Source organism: Cygnus olor, chromosome 5 (genome assembly GCF_009769625.2).
Source record: "Cygnus olor isolate bCygOlo1 chromosome 5, bCygOlo1.pri.v2, whole genome shotgun sequence".
Classification (NCBI taxonomy): domain Eukaryota; kingdom Metazoa; phylum Chordata; class Aves; order Anseriformes; family Anatidae; genus Cygnus; species Cygnus olor.
The window spans coordinates 32,871,929-32,894,626 of NC_049173.1; the positions used below are offsets into that span (position 1 = coordinate 32,871,929).

At 46.5% G+C, this 22,698-nt stretch overlaps 1 protein-coding gene across 2 annotated transcripts; it reads right to left on the reverse strand.

Annotated features, from left to right (window-relative positions):
• Positions 1-1,404: 1,404 nt before the first annotated feature.
• Positions 1,405-22,657, reverse strand: CRY2 (cryptochrome circadian regulator 2). Of its 2 annotated transcripts, none has more exons than XM_040558407.1 (12): positions 22,434-22,657; positions 19,719-19,827; positions 16,097-16,239; positions 9,788-9,972; positions 8,367-8,455; positions 7,498-7,638; positions 6,690-7,001; positions 5,471-5,622; positions 5,123-5,325; positions 4,576-4,665; positions 3,941-4,076; positions 1,405-3,453 (listed from the first exon to the last, which is right to left on the reverse strand). In XM_040558407.1, the coding sequence occupies exons 1-11, from the start codon at positions 22,607-22,609 to the stop codon at positions 3,943-3,945; spliced, it is 1,734 nt and encodes a 577-aa protein (XP_040414341.1). In that variant the 5' UTR covers positions 22,610-22,657; the 3' UTR covers positions 1,405-3,453; positions 3,941-3,942. The 2 variants fall into 2 exon arrangements, with proteins under 2 accessions (XP_040414341.1, XP_040414340.1); XM_040558406.1 differs by having other exon boundaries at positions 3,941-4,079.
• Between the last annotated feature and the right edge of the window lie 41 nt (positions 22,658-22,698).

A 22,698-nucleotide genomic window follows, 5' to 3' on the forward strand; every position in this document is an offset into this window, starting at 1 on the left:
ATACTGTGGCCAGCGTGGAGGAGCCTCCAAACTGGCCTCTCCAAGTTTAATTTACATTATCACACTCTAAGCAGAGAAAGTTGGACAGTTTGCTGTCAGCCTGGCTCTTCTAAGGCACAAGCTGCAACTTCAGAGGGTTTGTGTCCATAAGCCACTTTAAGCATTGAAGTGTTACTCCCCCAAGCCCACTAGGTCCTCGCTAGAGACAGAGAACACGACAGCAACATCAAGCACCTCGACCACACCTGCAATCAGGTAACCAATGCATTGTACACATTGCCCTTCTGGTAGGTCACACATGGCCTTTTTATCTCTGGCGCCTCCGGTTCCAGTAACTGGGTCTGGAGTTACTGGGGATGATGGTGTCACACACAAGCAGAACTTCACTCCAACCTCATCTTAGCCAGCAACTAGACTGCAAAGTCATGGTGCATTTGGTGCCCATTCATGACTTTGCTAATTGCAAGAGAAAAGCCTCAGTCACTGACAGAAGGCCCGGTCTGAACAATGTTCACATTGTTTATAGCTCTGTAGCACTTCTCTGCCTCGGTGCCCACCCTCTGTGACAAGGAGCCTCCACACCGCCCCGTGGAACATCCTAAAAGCCACTCCTCTGACAGCACCAAAACCAGCTGCTCTGTCCCTGTGCGGAGGGCTCACCCTATGCTCTATTTGGGGATGCTTGTGCCAGGTCAGTCAATACAGCCACCTAGCCCTGAGACACAGAAAGCAGTCATTATCCCAGGAAATGGAAATCCCCTGACACACATTTCATGATGCTTCCTTTGTTATCTGCTTCCAGCAGTTCTCTGCTCCCTCCTGAAATAAAGATGGTATCTTCACTAATAGTTATTGATGGTTTTTCCTTTCTCCATGAACTGGTCAGGCCTTTTTGAACTCGGTCAATCCTAGCACCCACAACTGACAAAGAGCTTGACATGAAAACATCTGTGTAAGGAAGCTGCAGATGCACTGAATCTGCCATTTGGTAGTTCAATTGAACATGCCCAGTCCTAAACACTACAGGAAACAGTGTACAATCATCCCCTATTCCACTTCTTTGGCATGCAGTTTCACACACCTTTATCATTTCAACTGTAGAAAGATAACAGAGTGGATGAATCCCAGCCTACTTAACATGTTTCTTGTAGGAGTTTTTTCTTTACCTTTGTGCTTCTCACTGCCCTTACCTTTTCTGCTCCTAGGACAGCAGCTCTTCCAGCTGCCACCATCCTCACCACAGATGATGTCAAAAACCTTGCAAATGTGATTTCCCCCTCACCCAAAAGCCTTCCAAAAAATCGCTTGGGAGATTTTGCACGCACTCCCTTTGGTTATTTACCCCCATGGATCCAGCCCCAAAATGCTACTTACCAAATTAAATAATTGGAATGACAGCATAGAGAGGGTTAATGACATTTATAAAAACAAAAAGAGTAATATTTACAGACCATCGCCTAAGCAAGAGACTCTCCAAAAGACAGAAGTCACAATTTCTGTAGTCAAAATGTACAAAGTGCATGTCTTTCCCCCTTCTTCTATCTGCAGCAGAAGATGGTGGGAAGGTCTCCTTTCCCTCATACCTTACTGCCCTCAGCGGGAATAAGATCTGGGTCAGACTGGAGACAAAACCTGCTGATTACTGGGTTATCCCAGGGAGACCCTGGTGGACAGTAGCTTAGAAGAAAGGAAGGCCTGGAAAAGTGACTCATTTACTTGGACAGTCTGCCCAAAGGATTCCCCTGGGAAAGGAAATCTAGGATCAATGCCTCTGGGAGGTTAGTTGGAAGGAAAAGTTATTCAGCTATTCTATTAACTAAATTTTGGACACAATTCCACTTCTCCCGCCACTCCAGGTTTCCCAGATACAGTTGAGTCAGTTTCTACTTGCAGCCCCGTTGCTCAGGGTTCAAACATGGGCTCCAAAAGTGAATCTTTTTATCCCAGTCAGAGAGGGACACGATGACCATGCTCCCCAAGCTGCTAGTTCGATAAGCTCACATCTAGCCCCACACTGTCGGTGCCAGGGTGGGGATGAAAGGTTTTGGACAGCAAATGAGAACAGTGCTGACAGCAGACCATTGCACGGGATTAGCTACTTGATAAAAACCCTCTTGGAAACTGCCGAAACAGAGGCTCTTCTGCAGTACTGCCATCCACTGCCCTCGTAGGTGTAAAGGCAAACAGAGGCGCTCTGCCAGTACTGTGCTGAAATGACATCCTGTAGCAGGACCAGGCCAAGAAGCGTATGGTTAAGAGGCAGAAAAGATACGTGTTTGTCCTGCTAGACTACAATGCACCAGCCTGAACGTGAATGGGAACTACGAGCAGTGTGCAGGGTATGAGATACAGGGACTACACTGCGCAGAAACTCAAAACCACAGATGTCAATACAGGAAAGAGCAAACATCCACACAGAACGGACAATGAACTGAGCCCAAGGAAGACTCGTTTCAAGGAGCTGATGTGCGATACATCCTCTATCAGTATGATGCACTCCACAGGCTACGCACTAGACACTGGTCACTCCATTTGAGAGTACTCTCACTCAGGGAAGGAAATGCTGTAAAGCCCTGAGCCCAGGACTGTTCCCCTACAGGGTACAGCTCACTCATTATGTGGATCAGCAAGCTTTTGGGAGACTGCTTTAATCATATCAAAGTAGACCCTTATTCTCCAAAGAATTCCTACTTCTCTCAGAGTCATCTCCCTGAAATGGCAAGCTGCTCTGAAGCTGCCAGTTGCAGGCAACAGCACTATGGCTCACCTTGCACTAGTAAGATTCCTCTTCAGGGAAAGTTCTAAGTGCCTTTTAAAAGTACAGACAGTTTGTATCTCTTTGTTCTGCTACTACAGTCATCCTTCCTTTCATTTTCATCCCCACACATGTACCACCTTGATTTACTTGGAAAGTGTTTACATCCCCACCAGTCTAACCTAGAGAAACAGAGATTTTCCTGTTTTCTTTTAGGATGGGTACTCAACCTTTGATATTCCAGCAGCTTTCTTCTCCTTCACAACTACTGAATTTATCTTAGCATGCCCTGCTGCCTAGTACTAGCGATGAGAAAGGACATTCACTATTTTTGAGATGTGCTGCTCCCTCTATCAATGCAGCAAGTCACATGTGCTGATCCATTGTCAGAAACGACAGATACACTTGGGAGTGAACAAGCTGAAAGAAAGCTTTTCCCCTCTTCAATGAGGGGAGATTTTGGGCATGGCTGAGAAGAGACATATTTAGCTCTTTGGAGAGCAGAAAGCCAAATATTCCCAAGTACAAGTAACACAGTGCCCTTTTGTGGCAGCTATTGGAATTACACAGTTTTATGAGACGCCCCAGATTTTCTGTTGCAGATCACAAGTTGCAGTCCTTCTGTGGTTGCAGCAGCCTGTACTCTTCGGGTCACCTCCAACACTCTCACTCTTCACTTACAAGCTGCATATTGCTGGCTGCAGGAGAAAGCAGAAGAGAAAGTTTGCCTCGAGCTCCCCCACATACTGAAAAGTTGGCAAAACATGCGATCAGCTCCTTCCCCCCTGGGATACGGGACATCTCAGGCAGAAGATTGGGCCTGCTTGCTCCCCTCCTCCAGCCTGTGCCCTCACCACATGGGCAAACCTGGCTGCAAACTCACTTTGGAAGGGGAAGAAACCTCACTAGAGCAAACCCAAACATAACTGTGGTCTGTGCTTGTTCTAGTCATAGGGTACTGCTCTCTGCTGGACTACCGAGTAAACAGCTTGTCAAGCAAAAGCAAAAACAACTAGAAGGCAGGCCACTGCCAAATTACAGGGCTAGGCAATTAAGAGTCAGGAGCCACCTTTCTCCCCAGGCAAGTTCATTTTGTTCATTAAACTGTAGGGAACAAATAAAATTGAGCCTTGCTTGCTGTCAGAACAACACAGTTTAGGCCAGATCATGCCAGGGACTACTTACAATCATAAACTCTTGCCAGGGATCTCTGAAGCAGGGAGGCCTGTCACTTTGGCTCGTTTGTACAGTTCTTCAGTGCACAGCTCTTCTCCCTCGTGTTTGCGCTTTGGCGAAGCCTGGTCAGATTGCGGCAGTCTCACTGCTGGAGAGGAAGAAGAGTTACTGCAACATTTCCTCTGGCTTTAGATCTCCTCACACATATACCCTAGCCTAATGTGCCACAGAGCTGGGAGAAAGGAGAATATGCAAGGTACAAGCACAGAAAGATGTTGCCACAGTCACCTTAAAAGTTTTTGAAATACTTCGTTAAAAGCAGAATAATTAAGTCCACCAGAACAAACAAGAAAGTGTCCTCCTTTGATAGAGCAAAGCTTAATTACACCAGATTAGCCCTACAGTCATCTTTACTCCTCCCTTAAATGGCTGCATATGATCCCATACAAGCAATAAGAGATTCACTATTCTTCAGCCCTTTTAGGCATGAAGGCTCACTGGGGACTTCTGAAGAAAGCCTGAAGGAAGATGAATCAAGAATATGATCTATGTTTTCCTAGCTACATCCTCCTTTTATTAAGAAAAGAATCTCTCTCTCCTGCCCATGAAGGTACATCTGAAGCACCCAAGTACTTCCAACTCACCTGCACTGGTGCTGCTGCCCTGCCCTGAAGCTGAGTCTGCAACTGGGCCACTGAGATCTTCCACACATGAAGGGACTGATGCCAGTAAGCCTAGAGAAACACAAGAAGATCATAACAGAAATAAGAAATATTTGGGCTGGGATTAGCCTTTCACATGGAAACACCTTAGCGATCACCAACCAGCACAACTAAATTCCCGATCGAGGATGGACTCCAAGCTCTGCTCACACAGGGCTGGCCACAGACACTGATCTAGCAGCGTATTTATTTAGGATGCTCTGCCTACTATGTCCCCCAAGGTGAAGAAGATACTACTGGTAGCACATGGATGGTGCCCTGCCATCACCAGCTCTCAAACTAATTAAACCCCACTCTTACTTGTCCAAGAGCAAAATTAGCTGTCCCTGGAAACAGCAGTTTTGGCAGGAAGTGTTTCTTGCAAGGAGTGGTGAGAGAGACAATTACTATGTATTTTAAATCATGTCCCTAATTCCAAGCATTTTATGTCATATTAAAGACAAAATTTTTTGCTTTTTTTGTTACTTACAGAGCCCCCTGTAGCGTGATAGCTGCTGGTAGATCTGCTTCATGCGTTCAATGTTCAGCCGGCTGGTCTCAGCATGGTTCACCATGGGTTTGGGGTAGTCCACCCCAATGATGCACTTGGCTGCCTTCTGCACAGACTCTGGGGCATTCCACGGTTCGTAGATGTATCGTGAGGGGAAGCCCTTTAGTTTGGGCAAATATCTCCTGCAACAAGTTAAAAGATGCACACAAACCACTTAAAGTGCAGCAAGATAGCATTCAAGGTGCACAGGAAGTACCACCATATCAGCTACTGAATGACTTAGGCTGACAGATCAAGCAAGAAAGAAGTTCCAGACACTCTACTTACTTAACATAGTCACCACTGGGGTCTGTGCGACGTCCAAAGCCCACGGGGCAGTAACAGTGGAAGAACTGCTGGAAGAATGCGCTGCATGAAAGCCACATCCAGCTGCCTGCATTTACACTGAAATCTGCATCCAGCAACAGTTCATCAAATACCTGCAGCAATTGAAGGAAAATGCAGTGAGAGCTTCCCCAGCTAGGACTTCGTGCCAGGAGAAACCAAGATGCCAGTTCAAAGGGCAAGCACTGAACAGCTCTCAGAAACCAAAGCAGCAGCAAAGAGGCAGTCTGCTGGCTCAAGCCAGGTGACTGGTCAATATATCACACTTCCTGACACCTTCACATAGGGAGGCAGTGTCTGCTCACACTGATAAAATGCTGGATAATCCCTCATGCAGCTACAAACTAAATCACTACCTAGTGTTACAGCAAGCCTTGGGTATCGATTCTAACTGGGGAGGCGTAACAAGTGCAAAGCACCAACTGTGAGAAGCAGGCAGACGCTGCACAGAAGAGCAAGCACCAAAGCAGGAAGAAAGAACCCCTCTGAATGTCCCAGAGCTCACTGCCACTCCAAGAGGCGGGCAGGTTTCAGCAGTAACTCGCTCACATCCAAGCACAGATGCAGCGTTTTTAGCACCTGACTCTGACACACTTTCAGCTATGCTCTGCTTTGACAGCCTTCTGACAAGACGCTGCTTCTGCCTCCACTTTTTGCATAGGGCAATATGTACAACCAATAAGTTCAAGCTGTTTGTCCCTTCAGATGTCCCAAAAAGAGTGTCTTTTACCTCTTTTCTTGAGAGAATCTAGACTCAGATTTCACAGTCACGGAGCGTTCCCTGACTGGCACGGTGATGGATTACACAATGAGGAGAAAGGTCCAGTTACAAAGATACATTGAACTTGCAAAGGAAACAGATGGACTGATAGCATTTTACCAAAATAGCTCCCCCAAACCCAAACCCAAATCCCAGTCCATATTTACCAGTGGGTCCCACTAACAGTTAGTTGTGGTAACTGGAGACTCTTGATACTGTTTGAGCCCTCATGGTAGAAGGCAGACTGCTGGCAGGCCAGGAGCCTGCTAGCAAATCTGTCTTCCACACAACTTTTACATGCCAAGCAAAAGCCATACCTGTGTGCCAATCCTTGCAGCAAGTGCCAGGGAGACTTTGTTTTCCTTATGGCCTCCTGTAAGCCTCTGGAAATGCCAGACTCACCCTGACTCCTGACTCCCAGCTGATCCAGAGGTCGCCCCTGGTCAGGAAGCAGGCCACAGCATGCCTGGCCAAATGGTGGATCCACCCTTCCTGTCTCAGCTGGGTCATGATTGCATCGATCCAAGGGAAACCTGTCTTGCCCTCTGCCCACTTTGCCAAGGCTTCAGGGTTCTTGTCCCAGGGGATTTGAATGCAGATGGGGTTCCCCTCCATGCGATCAAACTTTGGGTTGTTTGTGGCTGCTGTGTAGAAAAATTCCCGCCAGAGAAGCTGTCCATACAGAGAGAGGGGAGGAGTGCTGTTCCGCTTCACCTGTAGAAGAGGGAACAAAGGTATTCACAAGCAGAGGAGGACTGGCTTCATTATGCTGAGCTGCAAGACACCCATGCATTTATACACAATTCCCAAGTCTGTTGCTGACAACTTCCATAAAGGAGCTCAATTCCAGATCATCCTTTATCAGAAACCCCAGGTGGTGAAGTCAGAGCATGCTTTTAGCCCACTCAGTACGCTGGCAAGTGACTCGAACCACCCATAACTAACAGTAAAAAGCCCTACACGGCTCATGACAGGAGTCCAGGCTGAACAACAGGGTACCATCAGATATAAGGGCTGCTCAACTACACACAGGAAAATCACTTTTCCTTACCCAAGAGACTCTTCTGTACCAGCAACAAAAGCTTTACCCAACAGTCGAACACAAGTGAAGCAATAACAATTTTTGCAGCTGTTCCGGCACACTGTCTTGGAACCAGAATCAAGCTATGCTCAAAACCAGCCTGCTCTCCAGGCGAACCTTTTGTCTTACCTTCTTATACAGCTCCCAGAGACGATAGTAAAATAAGCGGCAGGACAAACAGCCAAAACGCAGGTAGGGACTGAGTCCTGTAGGGCTGGCCAGCAATGAATTGGCGTTCATCCTTGGTCTTTCGTAATTTGCAACCCATGCCTAAATATATTCAGGAGAAATTAGCCCCAAAAGAAAATAAATCCCAAACTGTCAAACACTGCTAAGGGCAGGCCTCTGTGCAGGTGGCAAGGTCACTCAGGTGTGGCAGCACCACTTCTTCTATTCATTTCCAGCCACCACTGGGAGAGATCTCAAGTGGACAACTCCAGCCCCCACACCCCATGTTTCTGCAGCTGGGTCAACTTTCATTACTTTGAAATTGTTTCCCTCGTGTACTGTAGTGAAGAACACAAGCCCCATAGAATAAATCTCAGTAAGAGAATAAATCTCAGTAAGATACGAAGAGACTGATGTACAAGGGCAAGGTACTCTTTTATGAGCACATGCTGCTAATAGTAACTCAGATAACGACAAAAGGAGATGGTGCATAACGTGCAGCACAGATGGAGCAACTTGCAGGAGAGTTTCCAAGTTTGCATTCCTCTAAAGGAAACAGCAGGAGGAAAAACAATGAAAAGAATCCTATGTGCTTCTAACAGCAGTATAGTTAATATACAGCTCTTCTTCAGGTCTGAAGAAGCCCGGGAAATCCCTGCTCCACAAACAACCTAAGATGACAGGAGTACTCCAAAAATACCAAATGTCCCTGCCACAGGCCAATGTAGTGACCATTGCTAAAAGAGAAAAGAGAGCAATGGCCAATGCTCAACATTTTTTGTTTGGACCCACAGCCTGCAGGAATGACCACTTAAATAGCAGGGCGTTACCTTTCTTTCCAAATGTTTATCCAGCCGCGCCAAAGCTTCTGTCTCCCCTCCTTGCCAAACTGCAGGGGCAAGACCATCTGTGGGGAAGCCTGAAGGAAAGATCTTTGTAAGATTTGAAGCCAAGTCTATGCAAACGATACAGATGTGAATAAATGTAAGCAATGACAAAACAAGTTAAATACTGCAGTTGCTTAACGGGGCTTATATACTGCTCTAGTCCTTCTACAGCAGGCCAGTCATTTGGAACATGAGGAAAACCTGTTCGTGACGCTGAGACTATCAAGTTCTCTCCCTGCAATGCTTCAGGCAGCTTTCTGGGGACCTTCCCCAGTGGCCACATACCAATTATCCCGTGTGTTAGCACTACCCACAGGGCTCTCTGTTCCTTGGGCCAGAGCAGCTGGCAAAGGAACGCATGCTTCACAGGTTTGCCTCATGAAATACCTTGCCATGACCACCAGCTGCTCACTAGAGAGCCTGTTGCTCCTCGAAAGACTCTGTGGAAAGCTGGTGCTTTAGTGCTGAAGAACCAGCACAAAAGTGGAAGCAATAATGCAGTTTCCTCGCAGTGCTCCAGGCTGACAAAGGAGCGTCCCCTGGCAGCAAGCGGACCAATGTAAGGTTACAGAAGGTCTCACATTAGGCCAGACAACAAAGGAAGCAGATCTATCCAGGACCGCAGCCCTTAAGATAGTCTTGTCTGAGAAGTCCCCCTTTTCCGCAACTCTTAAGGTACAAGGTGATACTCCTAAGAAGCCAGCATGGAGTACACGTGCACAGACAGTATTCTGCATTAACCTTTCCTTCCCTTGCATTTAAATTCACTTCCTTGACGTAGGCCTCGCATTTCTCATGTCTCAGTTCTCTATTTATCCTCCTCCTCCAAGAAAAATAAGGGTATGTAAGAAAGAGGGGGCAAACACCAAGTTTCCAAGGACCAAAAAGCATAGCAGGATAAGCGAAAGAAGTTTTGGTAATATCTTTTGTTTTGCTAAGCTCTCAAGTTGGTGGTGCTTGGCAACAAGTGAACGACATGATGTGTGCCTGGTATACAGTTTACCTCTTCAGGTCTGTTACACAACCTGTCTAGGACAGCAGTAGGAAAAAAGCAGCTGTCAAGGACACGAGACACTGATACAGTGGTTATATGCCCAGAATAGCAGAGAATGTAAGGACAGATGCAGAACGTTTCAGAGCAATGCTAAAGGGATGTTGTGCATCAATGGCAGTGCAAGAGGGAGCAGTCTGTTTTCACAGGGTCCAGCACTGGCTGAAAACATTAGTTTGGTTCTGTGGCTAGAAGCAGCCCAGGTCAGAAGACAACACCGGACCTGTCCTGGGCAGGTGACAGCCACAAGAAACAGTTTCAGTAGGCCCATTTTGGGTGGCAGTTGACCCTTGACTTCACTCTCAACACATACCCAGCTCTTCCAGGGATGGGACCCCATACACATCATCGTGGTTCTCCTGGATGTCCACTTTACACGTCTCCATCTGCTGGCTTGTTACGCTGCTCACTGGCTTCTTTGGGAGCTCCATACGGCTAATGATGGCCTGGAAGCGCTTGTAGGTGAGAGGTGGCTTGTTGCTATTCAGCTCAATTATTCTGGAAACAAAATAAGCAAGGTGGCATGACAGCCTCGTTACCACAGAAGGGACAAGGAAATGATAGCAAAACTGTATCCTGTTATCTCTGCTCAGGATAGCCTTTCTGTTTGGACAGAGAAATCCTTACAGACCCAGCTTCCACTTGGTGCATGCCTCAAAGGGATATTTAAAAGCAAGAACACAAAAAAAAAATCAACACAGAAATTCATCTCCATGGGGAAAAAAAAAATAAAACACAGAACAGCTCCAGCTGAATCAGGGTTAGCATCACATCTTTCTCCCAGAGCTCTTCATCAAACCCCTGTATGAAATCTCAGTCTGAATACTCTGTCTCCCCAAGCTGACAAATCCCAGATCTGCATCTATTTCCTAGCCCGATTCTGACCTTACTTCCCCCCTGTCCAACACAACAAGTCCCAGACTGTTAGCGAACCCTTCTCCACCTCTCCCAGACGAGACAAATCCTATTTTGCGTCACTCCTCTCGATCCTGGCGATTACAGAAATCACCATCCTCCGTCACACCATAAGGTCATGAGCAGACCTGTTTCATGCTATTTATTCCCGTGTCAGACCACACTATGGAAAAGGCAGCCACAGTTTCCCCATTTCTCTACTTCTTTAAGCACCCAGGGCCTGCTAAGGCTGCGTGGACTCAATTTTTCTTGGGACAGAGAGCACGGAGGCCTTTGGGAGCGAGCCTGGGCAAGAGAGAGGAAGGAGTTAACAGCAAAGCAGGCGGCAGGGGAAAGCCAGCATTACGTAAAGCGGAGGCAGCCAGCCCCACAGCTCACACAGAGCTGCAGCAGAGCTGCCTTCCCCACCCAGCACGGTCAACAGCTTATGCAAGGGGCTGGGCTTAGAGCCCGGAGCTTCAGCGGACGCCATGTGCCTTCCCTGCCCTTCCCGGCGGCAGCACGTGTGGCGAGGAGGAGCGACACGCCAGCCTTTCCCGGCCCTGAGCCCGTCCTCACGTGTGCTCCGCTTTCCCGCACCGCCACGATGCTGGCCTCCGCTCCCCGCCACCTCCATCCAGCAGAGGCTCGGGGCTCTGGCTCAGGGCAGAAGGGAGCTGTGGAAAGAGGCAGCAAGGTGGCAAAGATGGAGGAGATTTCATAGCCTCCTGCAGTTTCTGCTCATTTTAATGCGTAGTAGGTTATACACCTTTGGAGAAAAAGACATCGGCCAACTGGAGAGGGTAGGGAGGGCAATCGGGATGTGCACTGAGAGCAAAACACGGTAAAGGTGTAGGGCAACACTATGAGCAGCGTGGCACAGCACCCTGCCACCCCGACATGCAAAGGTACTGAGGGGAGCCTTACAAGCAGCTTTGCTGCTTGGGAGAGAGACAAGGCCCTTCCAGTTACTGCAAGCACTCCAGAGAGGCTTACTCTGTTCCCCGAGGAGTTCAGCATTTGGAAGTGAAAACGTGACAGAGCTGCACAACCTGTGCCCCGCGGTGCCTGGGATGGGGGCAGGGAAGCTGCTGCTTTAGCACTGCCTCTTTTTCCAGTCTTCTTCCACCGACCTGCCAGTGCTGCAGCTCCGTCTGAGACCCACGCTGCTGTGCTGCATCTGCGATCCACGGCTTCTGCAAGCAGACAGCTCTTTGGAGCACATCACTGCGACTTGCAGGTGGATGCCTCTATCCCTGCCTGACGTCCTCAAGACTCTGGATGTGACAGAAGTTACCTACTACAGCTTCCAAAGGAGCCAGCTGCTGGATCTGGGACACAGATCATTAAGAGATGGGACTAGGACAAACTGCACATTTTATAGCGCCTGACGCTGCCATTATGCAACAAAATTTGCATCTTGCACAATACTGCCATGAAAAGAAATGTCAGATACTGGGTTTTGTACAATATTGGGTATTATACAATGCATACCAAATACTGTAACACAGTTCAACCTGCTACACAAAGCTTTTACAGGAAGCCCCATAAGCGGGAGTCCTTTCCCTCCTCCTAGTGTCCTTCTAACCGAGGCAGTACAATCTTGCAGAACATTCCCCTGTGAGACTGGGCCACAAATTAAAGAGAGGACTGTCCCCAGGATTTAATGCTCCCATGTCATCCTTCTTCTCCAGTCCAATTCAGACTGCATGTGGCACAAACTGCATCATTTTAGTTCTCCTGGAGCAGACCACAAACCAGCAGAATTGCTGTATTCATCATACAAAACCTGACCCTTCTGGTGTTTGTGAGCACTTAAAAAGATGGCTGTGCTACCAGACAAGCAATACGGTGCACAGCACTACCCGACAGCAGTACCTGGATGCCAGTTACGAGGGTTTTTGACTGTCACACAGTCATATATTATACCAAGAGCTCAGGCAACCAAAACCTGGCCACAGTTCTGGCACTGCTAGGGTTATAAGGGATCCTATAGTCAGCCACCTGTGACAACTCAGTGCCTGCAGACCTCCAACGCACACCCCCAGAGGTGTCAGGGTCTGACTCACATCTCCATGACAGTGCCCCAGTGGGATGGCTGCTGGGCGAGGGAAAGCTGCTCTCCTCAAAAACCTGACTCCTTGGCCAGCTTGCCAATGGCAGGGCCCCATCCTGGCAAGGCACTGACCGTGCTCCCACCTGCGAGCCAGCTGCCAGCACTCGGCAGGCAGGCTGCTCACTGATGCACCCCACTACCAACTCACATATGCTATTTAGTGAGCCCCGTCAGCTTATGCAATTGCTCCAGTCTAAATCCTTGTGCTAGTGAGCCTGGGTAATAAACGCATAGATGAAATGAGCAGTATTTCTCCTGATTCAAAGAGAAATACCTTGCAGAACCAACAAGGTATGCAAGCTTCCCCAGTGCTTGGTTCCTCTAAGTTAGTCAGCACTCCTATTAAAAGGCATTTAACTACCGTTTCAGCCTGACAAGAGTGTCTGAGGTGAAGCTGCTCCTGATGCGTGTTACAAACAAACAAACAAGCTCACAATGCTCCTTTCTGGCATAAACCGCTCCCCCCGGCGTGACCCCGGCCGGCTCGGGATTACAGACACCACAGTGCTGACCGTCAGCAAGCAGGCTACAGAGGATTTAGATCCTTAGGAGAAGAAAACAGGCAGATCCAGCGAAGGGACAAAAGAGCCCATCGTCTAGAAGTTGTCAGACAGAATAATTGTCAAGTAAAGGCTGCGAGCAGGCTAAGCTGATACCTAAGAGATTATCTTTTCTGACTTGTACAGTCTGAACATTGCTAATCTTGACTGGGAATCCCCAGTTTTTTTAGGACTATTTTCCAGTATCGGTGTTCATTTTCTATGGCCCTCTCCTTGTTTTGGGGGAGAGGAGAGGAGAGAAGCCCTGATAATCACACAGCTATGCTGGTAGTGCCGAGGACATTGTAACCTTCCTGCTAGGTAAAACTGGTCAAATTCACAAGTTAGGAGAACAGGTTTATTGTAGGTGTTAGAAAGGAGCTGCTGGTGGTGATACCCAGAGGATACTGCAGGGGAGAAGGGAAGGACTGCTGGAATCATTTATGTCGAATTGAAGGACTAGTCTATATTGTTTAAAAACAGGCCTGGCTATTTTGTAAAGAAACTTGATTAAAGAAAGATGAGAAGTAGGACACCACCCCCAGGTTATGAATTATGCAGGAAAAAAGAGTAAGCTGAGCAAGGGACAACTCACACCATGAGTTAAAAGATTGGATAAGATGACTGGAGGGCAAGAACCTCTGTCTGAGAGACTTCCAGAGAAATATAATATTAGAGCTGCATTACCACCTGCTGAGAAATCCCAGAGATGCCAAGAAGCAGGAAACGTCAGAGTAACTGGAAACTTCAACTGCCTCCACACAGGCTGGGTAGCTGTCGCAACCCACGGCCTGGTATGAACATAAATGCCATAAATGACTGCTCCATGGAACGATTCATCAGGAACTCTTAAGACAGAAAGGCAATTCATGATTTGTCTTGGGCAGCAGGTAAGGTATAGCTGAAAGTGTTATTTATCATGTCTACTCTAACCATGACTTTGGCATGCATCAATTTAGCATCCTTCCGGGATCAACAAAACAATAATGGCTTCTATTTTGAGAAGAGAACAGAATAAAAATAGGAAGCACGCTGAGCAAAAAGAAGCTGAGAGGTAAAATGCTGACAGATAACACAGAGATTATCTGAAGATGACATGTCAGGGGAAAAAAAATCAATAAAGGCACATAAACCATTAAAAAAGATTTCAGAAAGATCACTAGTCAAAATAATAAAAGAATAGCATCATCAAAGATAATAGAAGGCAAAATCCTTCGGGAAACTGAAGACTAGAAAAAAAATAGTAGGTTAAACAAAAGCCACAAAAGCAGTCCCCCGTACAGCTCCTGACCCAAAAGAAATCTTGAGAAAAATTAAAAAGAAAAGCATAAACAGAAAAAAAAATCCCTTTACAGACACTCCAGGATATCTGCAGGGCAAAGCAGCAAACAAGGCATTAAAGAAAAACTGCATTTATTTTTTGCACATGTATTCAGCATGGAGATATTCAGGGAGGTTTCCACACTGTATCTCTCTAAGGAAATGCATCAGGAGATGTTACAGGCTGAGAGGTCAGCAGGAAATAGCACAAAACAAAGCTTATGCTTGAATAGCAACAGTTGCCAGGACCAGCCAGCACTCACAAAAGAGTTCTAAAGGACATTGAGAAATAGCTGCTACATGTACCACTTGCCTTAAAACTGTCCAAACACTATGAAGAAAAAAGGCAAGCATGATTCCAGATTTAAAAAGCATTTCAGGGCATCAGAGGGACTACAGAATAGAAAATCTGATATGGGTATTAGGCAAAGTGGTAGAAAATACTAATAGAATCAGTGAATGCATGTGTATATGCAATACACTGGAGGGCTAATTTGGCTTTGGTAATGGGAAGTTGTGCCTCAAAATCTATTAGCCACATTTGAGCACAGGGGCAAAGGAGATTTGGTTGATTTATTCTACGTGAATTTTCAGAAGCCATCTGACAAGATCCCTAACTGCATTTTTTTTTAAAGAAACCAAGGATAAATTTAGATACATGACAAAGTCCCTGCAGACAGAAGATTCTTGTTGAGATGCATGATAAAGTAAGAATCCATTTTTTGCAACAGAAGGAGTAATCCTACACAGAGCTGAGCTAAGGCTTCTGCTGCTCAACATTATTCATAAATTATCTGGGAAAGGACAAAAAAAGAGCATGATGCCAAAGTTTACTGATGCAATAAGTTACCTGGGACAGCTGAAAATGAAAGGCAACCTAAACATTTTCCTATTCACCATGTGTCTTCTAATGCAAAAAGTAGACAGCAGTGTCTGTCTGCTCATGAGACAGGTGAAAAACTCCCCTCACCCCAAAGGCAAACATTTCCACACAGTATGTCCTAAACTGCAATGCTCCTTCCCACAGGAAATTATGTATGCTAAAGATTTGTAGGAAGAAACCTACCTTCAGCATTACTGGTACAAGAAAAAGAATCCAAAGGGAAAAAAAAGAAAGTAACCTATACGAATGGTACTGAAACATGATTGAAGTCAAGCATACCTTAGAGTCTCTGCTGAAAGACTGTCTCCACCGTTTAAGATGATCATCTATACATATAAATAAATATATAAACCTCAACATAAAGGCAAATCTTCCCCATAGCAAATGCACAATAAAGACAAGGCATTCAGATTTTAGAATAAGGTTAGTTTGCCCCAATCTACCTTGTTCTACTTCTTCCAGCTGTCCTGGCACATCCATCAGTTAAAAGCCCTGCCTTCATAACCTGTTTGAGACAACAGCTCAGACACCTTTATTACAGTGAAGCAAAAAAAAAAAACAGTCCACGCAGTGAGGACATGCTCAAGGAAATCAATCAATAAGGACGCAGCTGAGCAACTTAAATGACTGTGAAGTACAGAGATTAGTTAGCTTGAGGCAACACCTTTCCATGCATTCACGTCACTGCACTTTGATGTACTCTAATAAAAAGTGTGAGTGCAGAGTAATCCTTTTGACACCTTTTAGGCTCGCCCAGGATGACAGCGATCAACGTATAGAGATCAACGTAAATGAGGAGACTGAAGTCATCCCAGACACGACAATCCCATCCAAGCCCAAGCAGTACCTCTGCCCTTGCTCTGCCCTTACCTGTCCAGGTCATACAGTGTGTGGGAGTTCTCGATCACCACCTCCACGCCAGCCTCCTTGGCCAGTTTGACAATAGCTGCATCTCTCTCCTTACCAAATGGCTCCGAGTCATATTCAAAGGTGAGACGAGTGACTCCCCATTCCTGCAAGAAACACAATACATAGAGGTGTCAAACAGAAGACTTTTCTAACTAGTACAATTACTAAATTGTAGAAATTGTAATTGCCACTGTCAAGTCCTGGGAACTTAGAGAGGGTTCCTGTGAAGAACAACAGTCTGGAGTCAGGATAACTAAAGAATCAGTAATTTTTACCAGCTCTAGCAAGCACTGCATTTGCTACTTGCAAATTCCTAAAAGCCAAATTTATAACACACAAGGAGGTTTCAGTTCTTCTCCATTAACATTCTTAGGTTACATCTTGGTTCCTCAGCATTACAACACCTTGTATAGTTGCATTTGCTGTCCGAAAGAAGCCCTGCCATCCCATTCCAGCATTTGCAGACAAAGAATTTCAGAGAACTCTTTTAATACAATCTCTGCTCAAAAAATCATATTTTTATGTGGAGACTATGAACAATTAATAACAATACACATGATTTTTTTCCAGTATCTCTTTACAGCCATCACACAGTAGAAGACTGATGCCCTAGCCAAAAGCAACAAATGTGGTAGAGGGAATCACAGGACAAAGGATGCCAACTGAGTAGACCTTTCTGCTCAGAACAGTAGACTATGATACTATGATTCAGATTTAAATGATCAACTCTCCAAAGGGAGGACTTTAGTTCATCCTAGCAGAGCCATGAACCCATTCTGTATCTTCACACCTGTAAGAGATCCCTCACAGACTACACAGAATAGGCCTTATGAAATAGCATTCAGCCTCTTCCAGGCTTTTCCAGCACACAGTTTGCTCTCAAAGACTATGGCCTAGTTTTCCTCAGAAACGGAATCCTATGAGAAGAGGTTTAATGGTTTCCACAGCGACCCTCCAGAGGCATCCATCAAACAGAGCAGCAGCCCACAGATTTGTTTAGCAAACACTCCAGTCAAACACAGCCAGAAATCTGCAGGGACACTTAAAAAACCCCTCACACAACTAAGACATGAACCAGTCTCCAAGTGAGGCAGTGTGAGTCACTGCCGTATGTACATGACAGGCTCTTCCGCCTCAGAACCAGAGGCATCAGAAACACAAACAAAGCCAAGAAACAGATGTTATTAGGTCACTGATGACCACTGAAAAATAAATACCAAAGACAGGAATGGGAATCTAGAAACAGAAAACAACTAGACAAGCATCCCTTCCTTTCTAAACTCTTTCAGACTGAATCCTAAAATTAATATTAGGAAGGACAGAGAACTACAACAGTTATGTACCACAATATACATTTCAGAGAGGTCCCCTATTCTTTTTTCTAAACACGAACATGCCAGAATGCATTACTCAGAGCAGGGGTTAAACAGACACGTTCCAGGCCCTACAATGCTCCCCACATAGAAACGTGATTTAACAGCTTCATTTCAAACTTTTCTTTTATAGGAAAGACCATATCAGCTAGAAGGCTTGGAAAAGATAGTGTTAGTCTTTAAGAAACATGTATTACTACTTTGAAATAAAGGAATGAAAAAAATACAGTTAAAGTTAACAGAGATTTTAGGTAAGAGTATAAAACTTCAAATTCAGGTATTTTCTGCTGTTTTGAGAAGCCCAGCATGTGCTACACAGGAAGCAGAGCACAACCAGGAAACAGCAAACTATATCGCAATAAATTGCTGCGTAACAACACACAAAACACAGAAGAGAAGCCATGACTGACTTCTTTTAATATCTGGCCTAGAGCAAAGTAAAACCTGAAGCAAAGAAGGAAACAAACATGCACAAACGGGATCGTGAGCAAACTTCAGTGAACAAACTACATGCTTTTCTTTCGTAGAAGAGGTAGGTTTACAGATGTTTGTTCAGAGGACAGGAGACCAAAAAACCTACACTACGAAGGTTAATGCAGAGCTAATGAGTACACTTCATCCATCTGCCTCACTGGACCCCTGCACACAGTGCCTTTGCAGCAACTGTTACCGCTGAACATACTTCAGCTACTGGCACCAAGAGCAGAAATCACATTGGACCTAAGTGTTGCGTTACTACATGTGATAACTCTCCAGAACAGCTGAGAGCAAAGCATGAGCTGCTGCTGTTCTCTTGTCCAGCCTTTGCTGTTCAGTGCAGCACCTCTGGAGAGACCTGACTTCGCATGAGAGCCAAACATTTACCCATTAGTAGCATAAAAAACAACATTCTTTTCAGCTCTCTTACAGCACATGTAAGATATTCATTAACCCACCTACCCAGTCAAAAAAGACTGTCCCGAAACCAAGGTCTGGCTGATTCCACAACCATCTCTCCTAACCCCAGATTCTGCCAACTACTTTTTGTTCTTTGATCAAAGTGGTTACGTTTCTCCCACACAGCTTCAATTATCCTGTGAATACCTAGTCCTTGAACTAAAATAAGGAGGGCATGGACTACTAATGGCCAGAACTTATTTGCAGATCAAAAGATAAAAATAACTCAGATTCTGAAAAGGCTAAAAGCAGAGCGTAAATTGTGTCATGTGTTAATCTGCAGAAGCCAAAATAAATATCAGTGCACTTTGTGACCTGCATAGTCTGATTCTCCTCCCCAGTACCACCCTCCTCCCAAAAATACACATCAGGACCGTGTACAGCAGGAGGGTATTGACTCAAGTTTACCTCTCTTTCTCAGCATCTGGGCTACAGCAGGCTTTGGGGACACCGGTTCCTTCAACCATAAGTAAGGTACAGTCCACATGACAAATACAACTCATAGGATGATTGGAAACCAAGCTTTTTTCCTTTAGCTTTGTCATCCTCTCAGAAAGCTTCAAAGACAATGATAAATACAACCTTAGGGTAGGACAGAGAATAACGAATCACATACTTTTATTGCTTGAAGAACCCTTACATTCAAGGAGATACTCTTGCCAGCCCTGCCTGTCTCATGATCTGCAGCTTTGAGATATCACTTTAGAAACATATCCCACCAATCCATCATCCACCACTGAGGTCACTGCATATTCCTCTGTCCTAAATGGCACATCAACAAGGAGCTCGGACCCAAGCTGTGTACTGCTGCTGAGCTGACTAACTGCAGCCTTGAACAGAAACAGGAAAAAAAAAAGGTCAGCTAATGTACAGGCTTCTGAGTTTTTGAAATTATAACACAAAGCCTTATTTGCATTTCACCTGTAGATCAGTATCATTTTCTATTTGTCTCTAAAGGCGTATGGATATGGCACTCTTCCTGAGTAAAAGCAGCAGGAAGACAATGTGCAGAAAGGAAGGGGCTCTCAACCCAGAAGAGTGGGTGGATTACAGTACAACCTTGTGAGGCCTGCGCTGCAGAAACAAAGGCAAAAGCCACTATCTGCAAAGAGAAGCTCAAGCACCCTGGTAGTGGGTTACGCAGTCGACAGTACTGAAGTTAAAGAGAAGCCAGGGTATTGCCAACAATGAGAAGATAGTGAGCAAAACCAAGGATAGCAGTGGGACATCAGCTTTTCCTCACTGCACTTCAGAAAATTAGTGTATCCTCTTACTTTAAAGAGTCTTGGGAAGACATCTGTTGGCTGTCCTCGCACCACAAACAAGCGAGAATTGAGTTTCCTTAAGCTGTTGTCCAGATCTTCCAGGGACTGGAGCAGAAATCTGCAGAGAAGAAACGAGAGCAGTTACTGTCAGTCAGACTGGCTACAGCTAAAAGACAAATGAGGAGGATTTACAAGGAACTCCAGCAAACCTGCATTAGCAATCAAACTGAAAGTTAGGACGAGAAATAGAAAACAAGAATTATTATTCATTCCCAGTCTACCTACCAATGTTATGAGATTGCCGTACCAGCCAACTCTTGGCCATTCATATGCATGTTCTGCTTGGCCAGATGCAAAAGCTCTCAGTTTTTTCTTTTTTTTTTTCTTCTTGCAACCCCTACTCTTCCCATGTTCTCTCTCAGAGCTGTGAGTACCCCCTGACACCTGCTCCTTCCACATTACATCACCTGCATGGAGAAGAGCATAAACCATACAATTCACATTCTTTCATGGGTTCTGTGGCATAAGGGATTTTGCATGAACTAGAAAGATGTCCGTACACTATTTTGAGGAAAGCAATGAACTACCACAAGAACTGTGCAAGTTTTACAGTTCTGGCTCACAGTAGGGAAGGGCATGGCAGAGAAACGTACACTCACAGCAGGGAGATGTACACTCCTAGCTCATCAACAGCAAGAGACTGAGCACCAAGACCTCCCAAGGCAAGAATTATCCATACTTAGAATGGCTGCAAATAGAACAGCAATTTATCTTCCACCACCAAGACACGAAGATGAGAGCATATCAAGGCATTCAACTATTTCCACCCGTCCCCAAACCATTAAAGGCATTTAAGTGCTTTCTGCATTACACATTTAAGCTCTTAATGTTGCATTTTACTGGTCCCCCATTTTGCTATGAAACCTCTCCAAGTGTATCACCTTTACTTTCACAGCCATACGTCATAACTTCCCTTTGTCTACCTCTGTGAAAGACACCAGCTTTAAAACTTTAATCTCTGTGACAGCACGTGGTGCTGCTGGCAACCTCACAACCATGAGTGAGCCTGCCAACCTCTGCCTCTCCTGCACCGCTACGTGCCCGCTCTGCACTGTGACCTGCAAGACACAAGTGTCTGCATCAGCTCACTTAAGACCCCACATACTTAAGAGGAAAGCAAAGCAACAACTGCCTGCAAGCTGGGTCCTTCCTTCCCACACAACTGCATTGCCTGTAACAGGAATTGCAAGCTTTGAGACAGAACAAGCTCCCTCTGCACTTCTAGAAGGAGAAAGGCCCTAAGGGTTCAAGGCAAGGAGGGCCAAATAGTAAAGAAGACCAAGAAGCAGGTCTGGGTAACCAGAACAAACTGTTCCCCTGCCCCCAGCCCACCTTCTGGCTGTTAAATAGGAGTATCACCTTTCCAAGGTGTTCTGAAAATTAAACACATGCTAGTCCTATATGGCTCCCACATGCTGTGCAACTACATGGTAAGGGATTTTCAGATTGATAAATGTCTAGAGGCTAGGTAAAACACAAATGCTTGCAGAGCACAGACCGCAAAACACAAGTAAATGAAGAAAAAACAGCAAAACAAATCCCGGGTTCCCCTTGGGAAACAACAGAACTCCAGTGAATGTGTGGAGCTTGCTAAGACATTTTTGCCTAGCTGCCAGCGGTGCTAATTTCTGACATTTGCAGTAGGTGCACACCTCCAAGAAAACATGACTTTGTATTTTAAATTCATATGCTCATATATATTTCTATGGCCAGGACATAAATAAAACCACTGCCTGCTTCCCTCCCTCCATAACGTGGGTGGAAACAAACAAAGATTACATGGATCAGGAATTACTCTTTTGGGGGCCCTGCTTTGGTTCTCCCAAACGAGGGCAGCTGGCAATAACAGCAGCACGTGAAAGGCATTTCTGCCTGCTGCAAGCGTGGTCTGTGGACAGATCAATTCAGGCTGCTATACTATTGACCAGTGAGAGAACCCGTGAATTCCTGCAAATCGAACGCCTGCATTGTGGTGATTTCTGCACATTTATGGTTTTTTAGCCACCCTCCAAGGCGTGTTCTAGAAACGCTTGGAAAGCAGCCGCGCCACCCCGCTCCTCTCGGATGGAGCTAAGTTGGCAGCAGAGGAACCGGGGACACCCACAGCTTCCCCGGGCGGACACGCGCCGCCACGTGATGCTGCAAAGCGCGCTTAGAAGGATTTCTGGCCAGGTGGCTGCCCTGTCCACAACCCCTGACGGCGTGATGTGCTTCACCGGTGCGCGGGGGAGTCTTGCGGAGGTGAATCCCTACCTGGATTGGGTTTCCAGACGTTTGGGCATCCGAGACCTGACACAAGGGCATTATGTAATAATGTCACCGTACGTACGGTCTGGCTTTCTGCGCAGAAATGACTCACCCCATAAGTTTGCTTGTATCTGGGGGGTCAGACAGCTCCATTCCAGCTGCAGCAACAGACCCTGGGGGTGGGATGAGGGGGGCAGCACTCCCACACCCAGCAGCAGCCGCAGGGCAGAGGGGAGGCATCACGCAGCACGGGAGGCTCTGCCTGTCCCTAAATTAGGGGGGAAAAAGCCCTTCCCAAGGAGATGCTGGGGACCACCACCGTACCCCCACCATCCCCTGCTCCCGTAGGAAAGAGGCAGGCTTCCAAAAAACCCCTGCCCTCCTCCTCGCAACCCCAACCCCTCGCCCCGCACTCACCGCCAGCGGTTGATGCCCACGGCGGAGGAGGCGGCGAACCAGGGGTCGAGGATGTAGATGCAGCGGAGGGAGGCGGCTCCCCGCAGCGCCGCCTGCAGCGCCGGGTTGTCGTGGAGCCGCAGCCCGCGGCGGAACCAGTGCACGGAGCGAGTCGGGGCCGCAGCCGCCGCCGCCATCACGGGCGACCGCAGCCTCCGCGCCTCGCCCGCCTCCGGGACCGCCCCGCCGCGGGGCCGCGGCGGGGCGGTCCCGGAGGCGGGCGAGG

Coding starts and splice junctions, on each gene's coding strand:
- CRY2 (XM_040558406.1), bottom strand. CDS start 22,609: ATGGCGGCGGCGGCTGCGGCCCCGACTCGCTCCGTGCACTGGTTCCGC. Junction 19,828..22,433: donor GTGGGCATCAACCGCTGGCG/GTGAGTGCGGGG, acceptor TCTTCTCTGCAG/ATTTCTGCTCCAGTCCCTGG. Junction 5,326..5,470: donor CCCAGTGGTGACTATGTTAA/GTAAGTAGAGTG, acceptor AACTTGTTGCAG/GAGATATTTGCCCAAACTAA.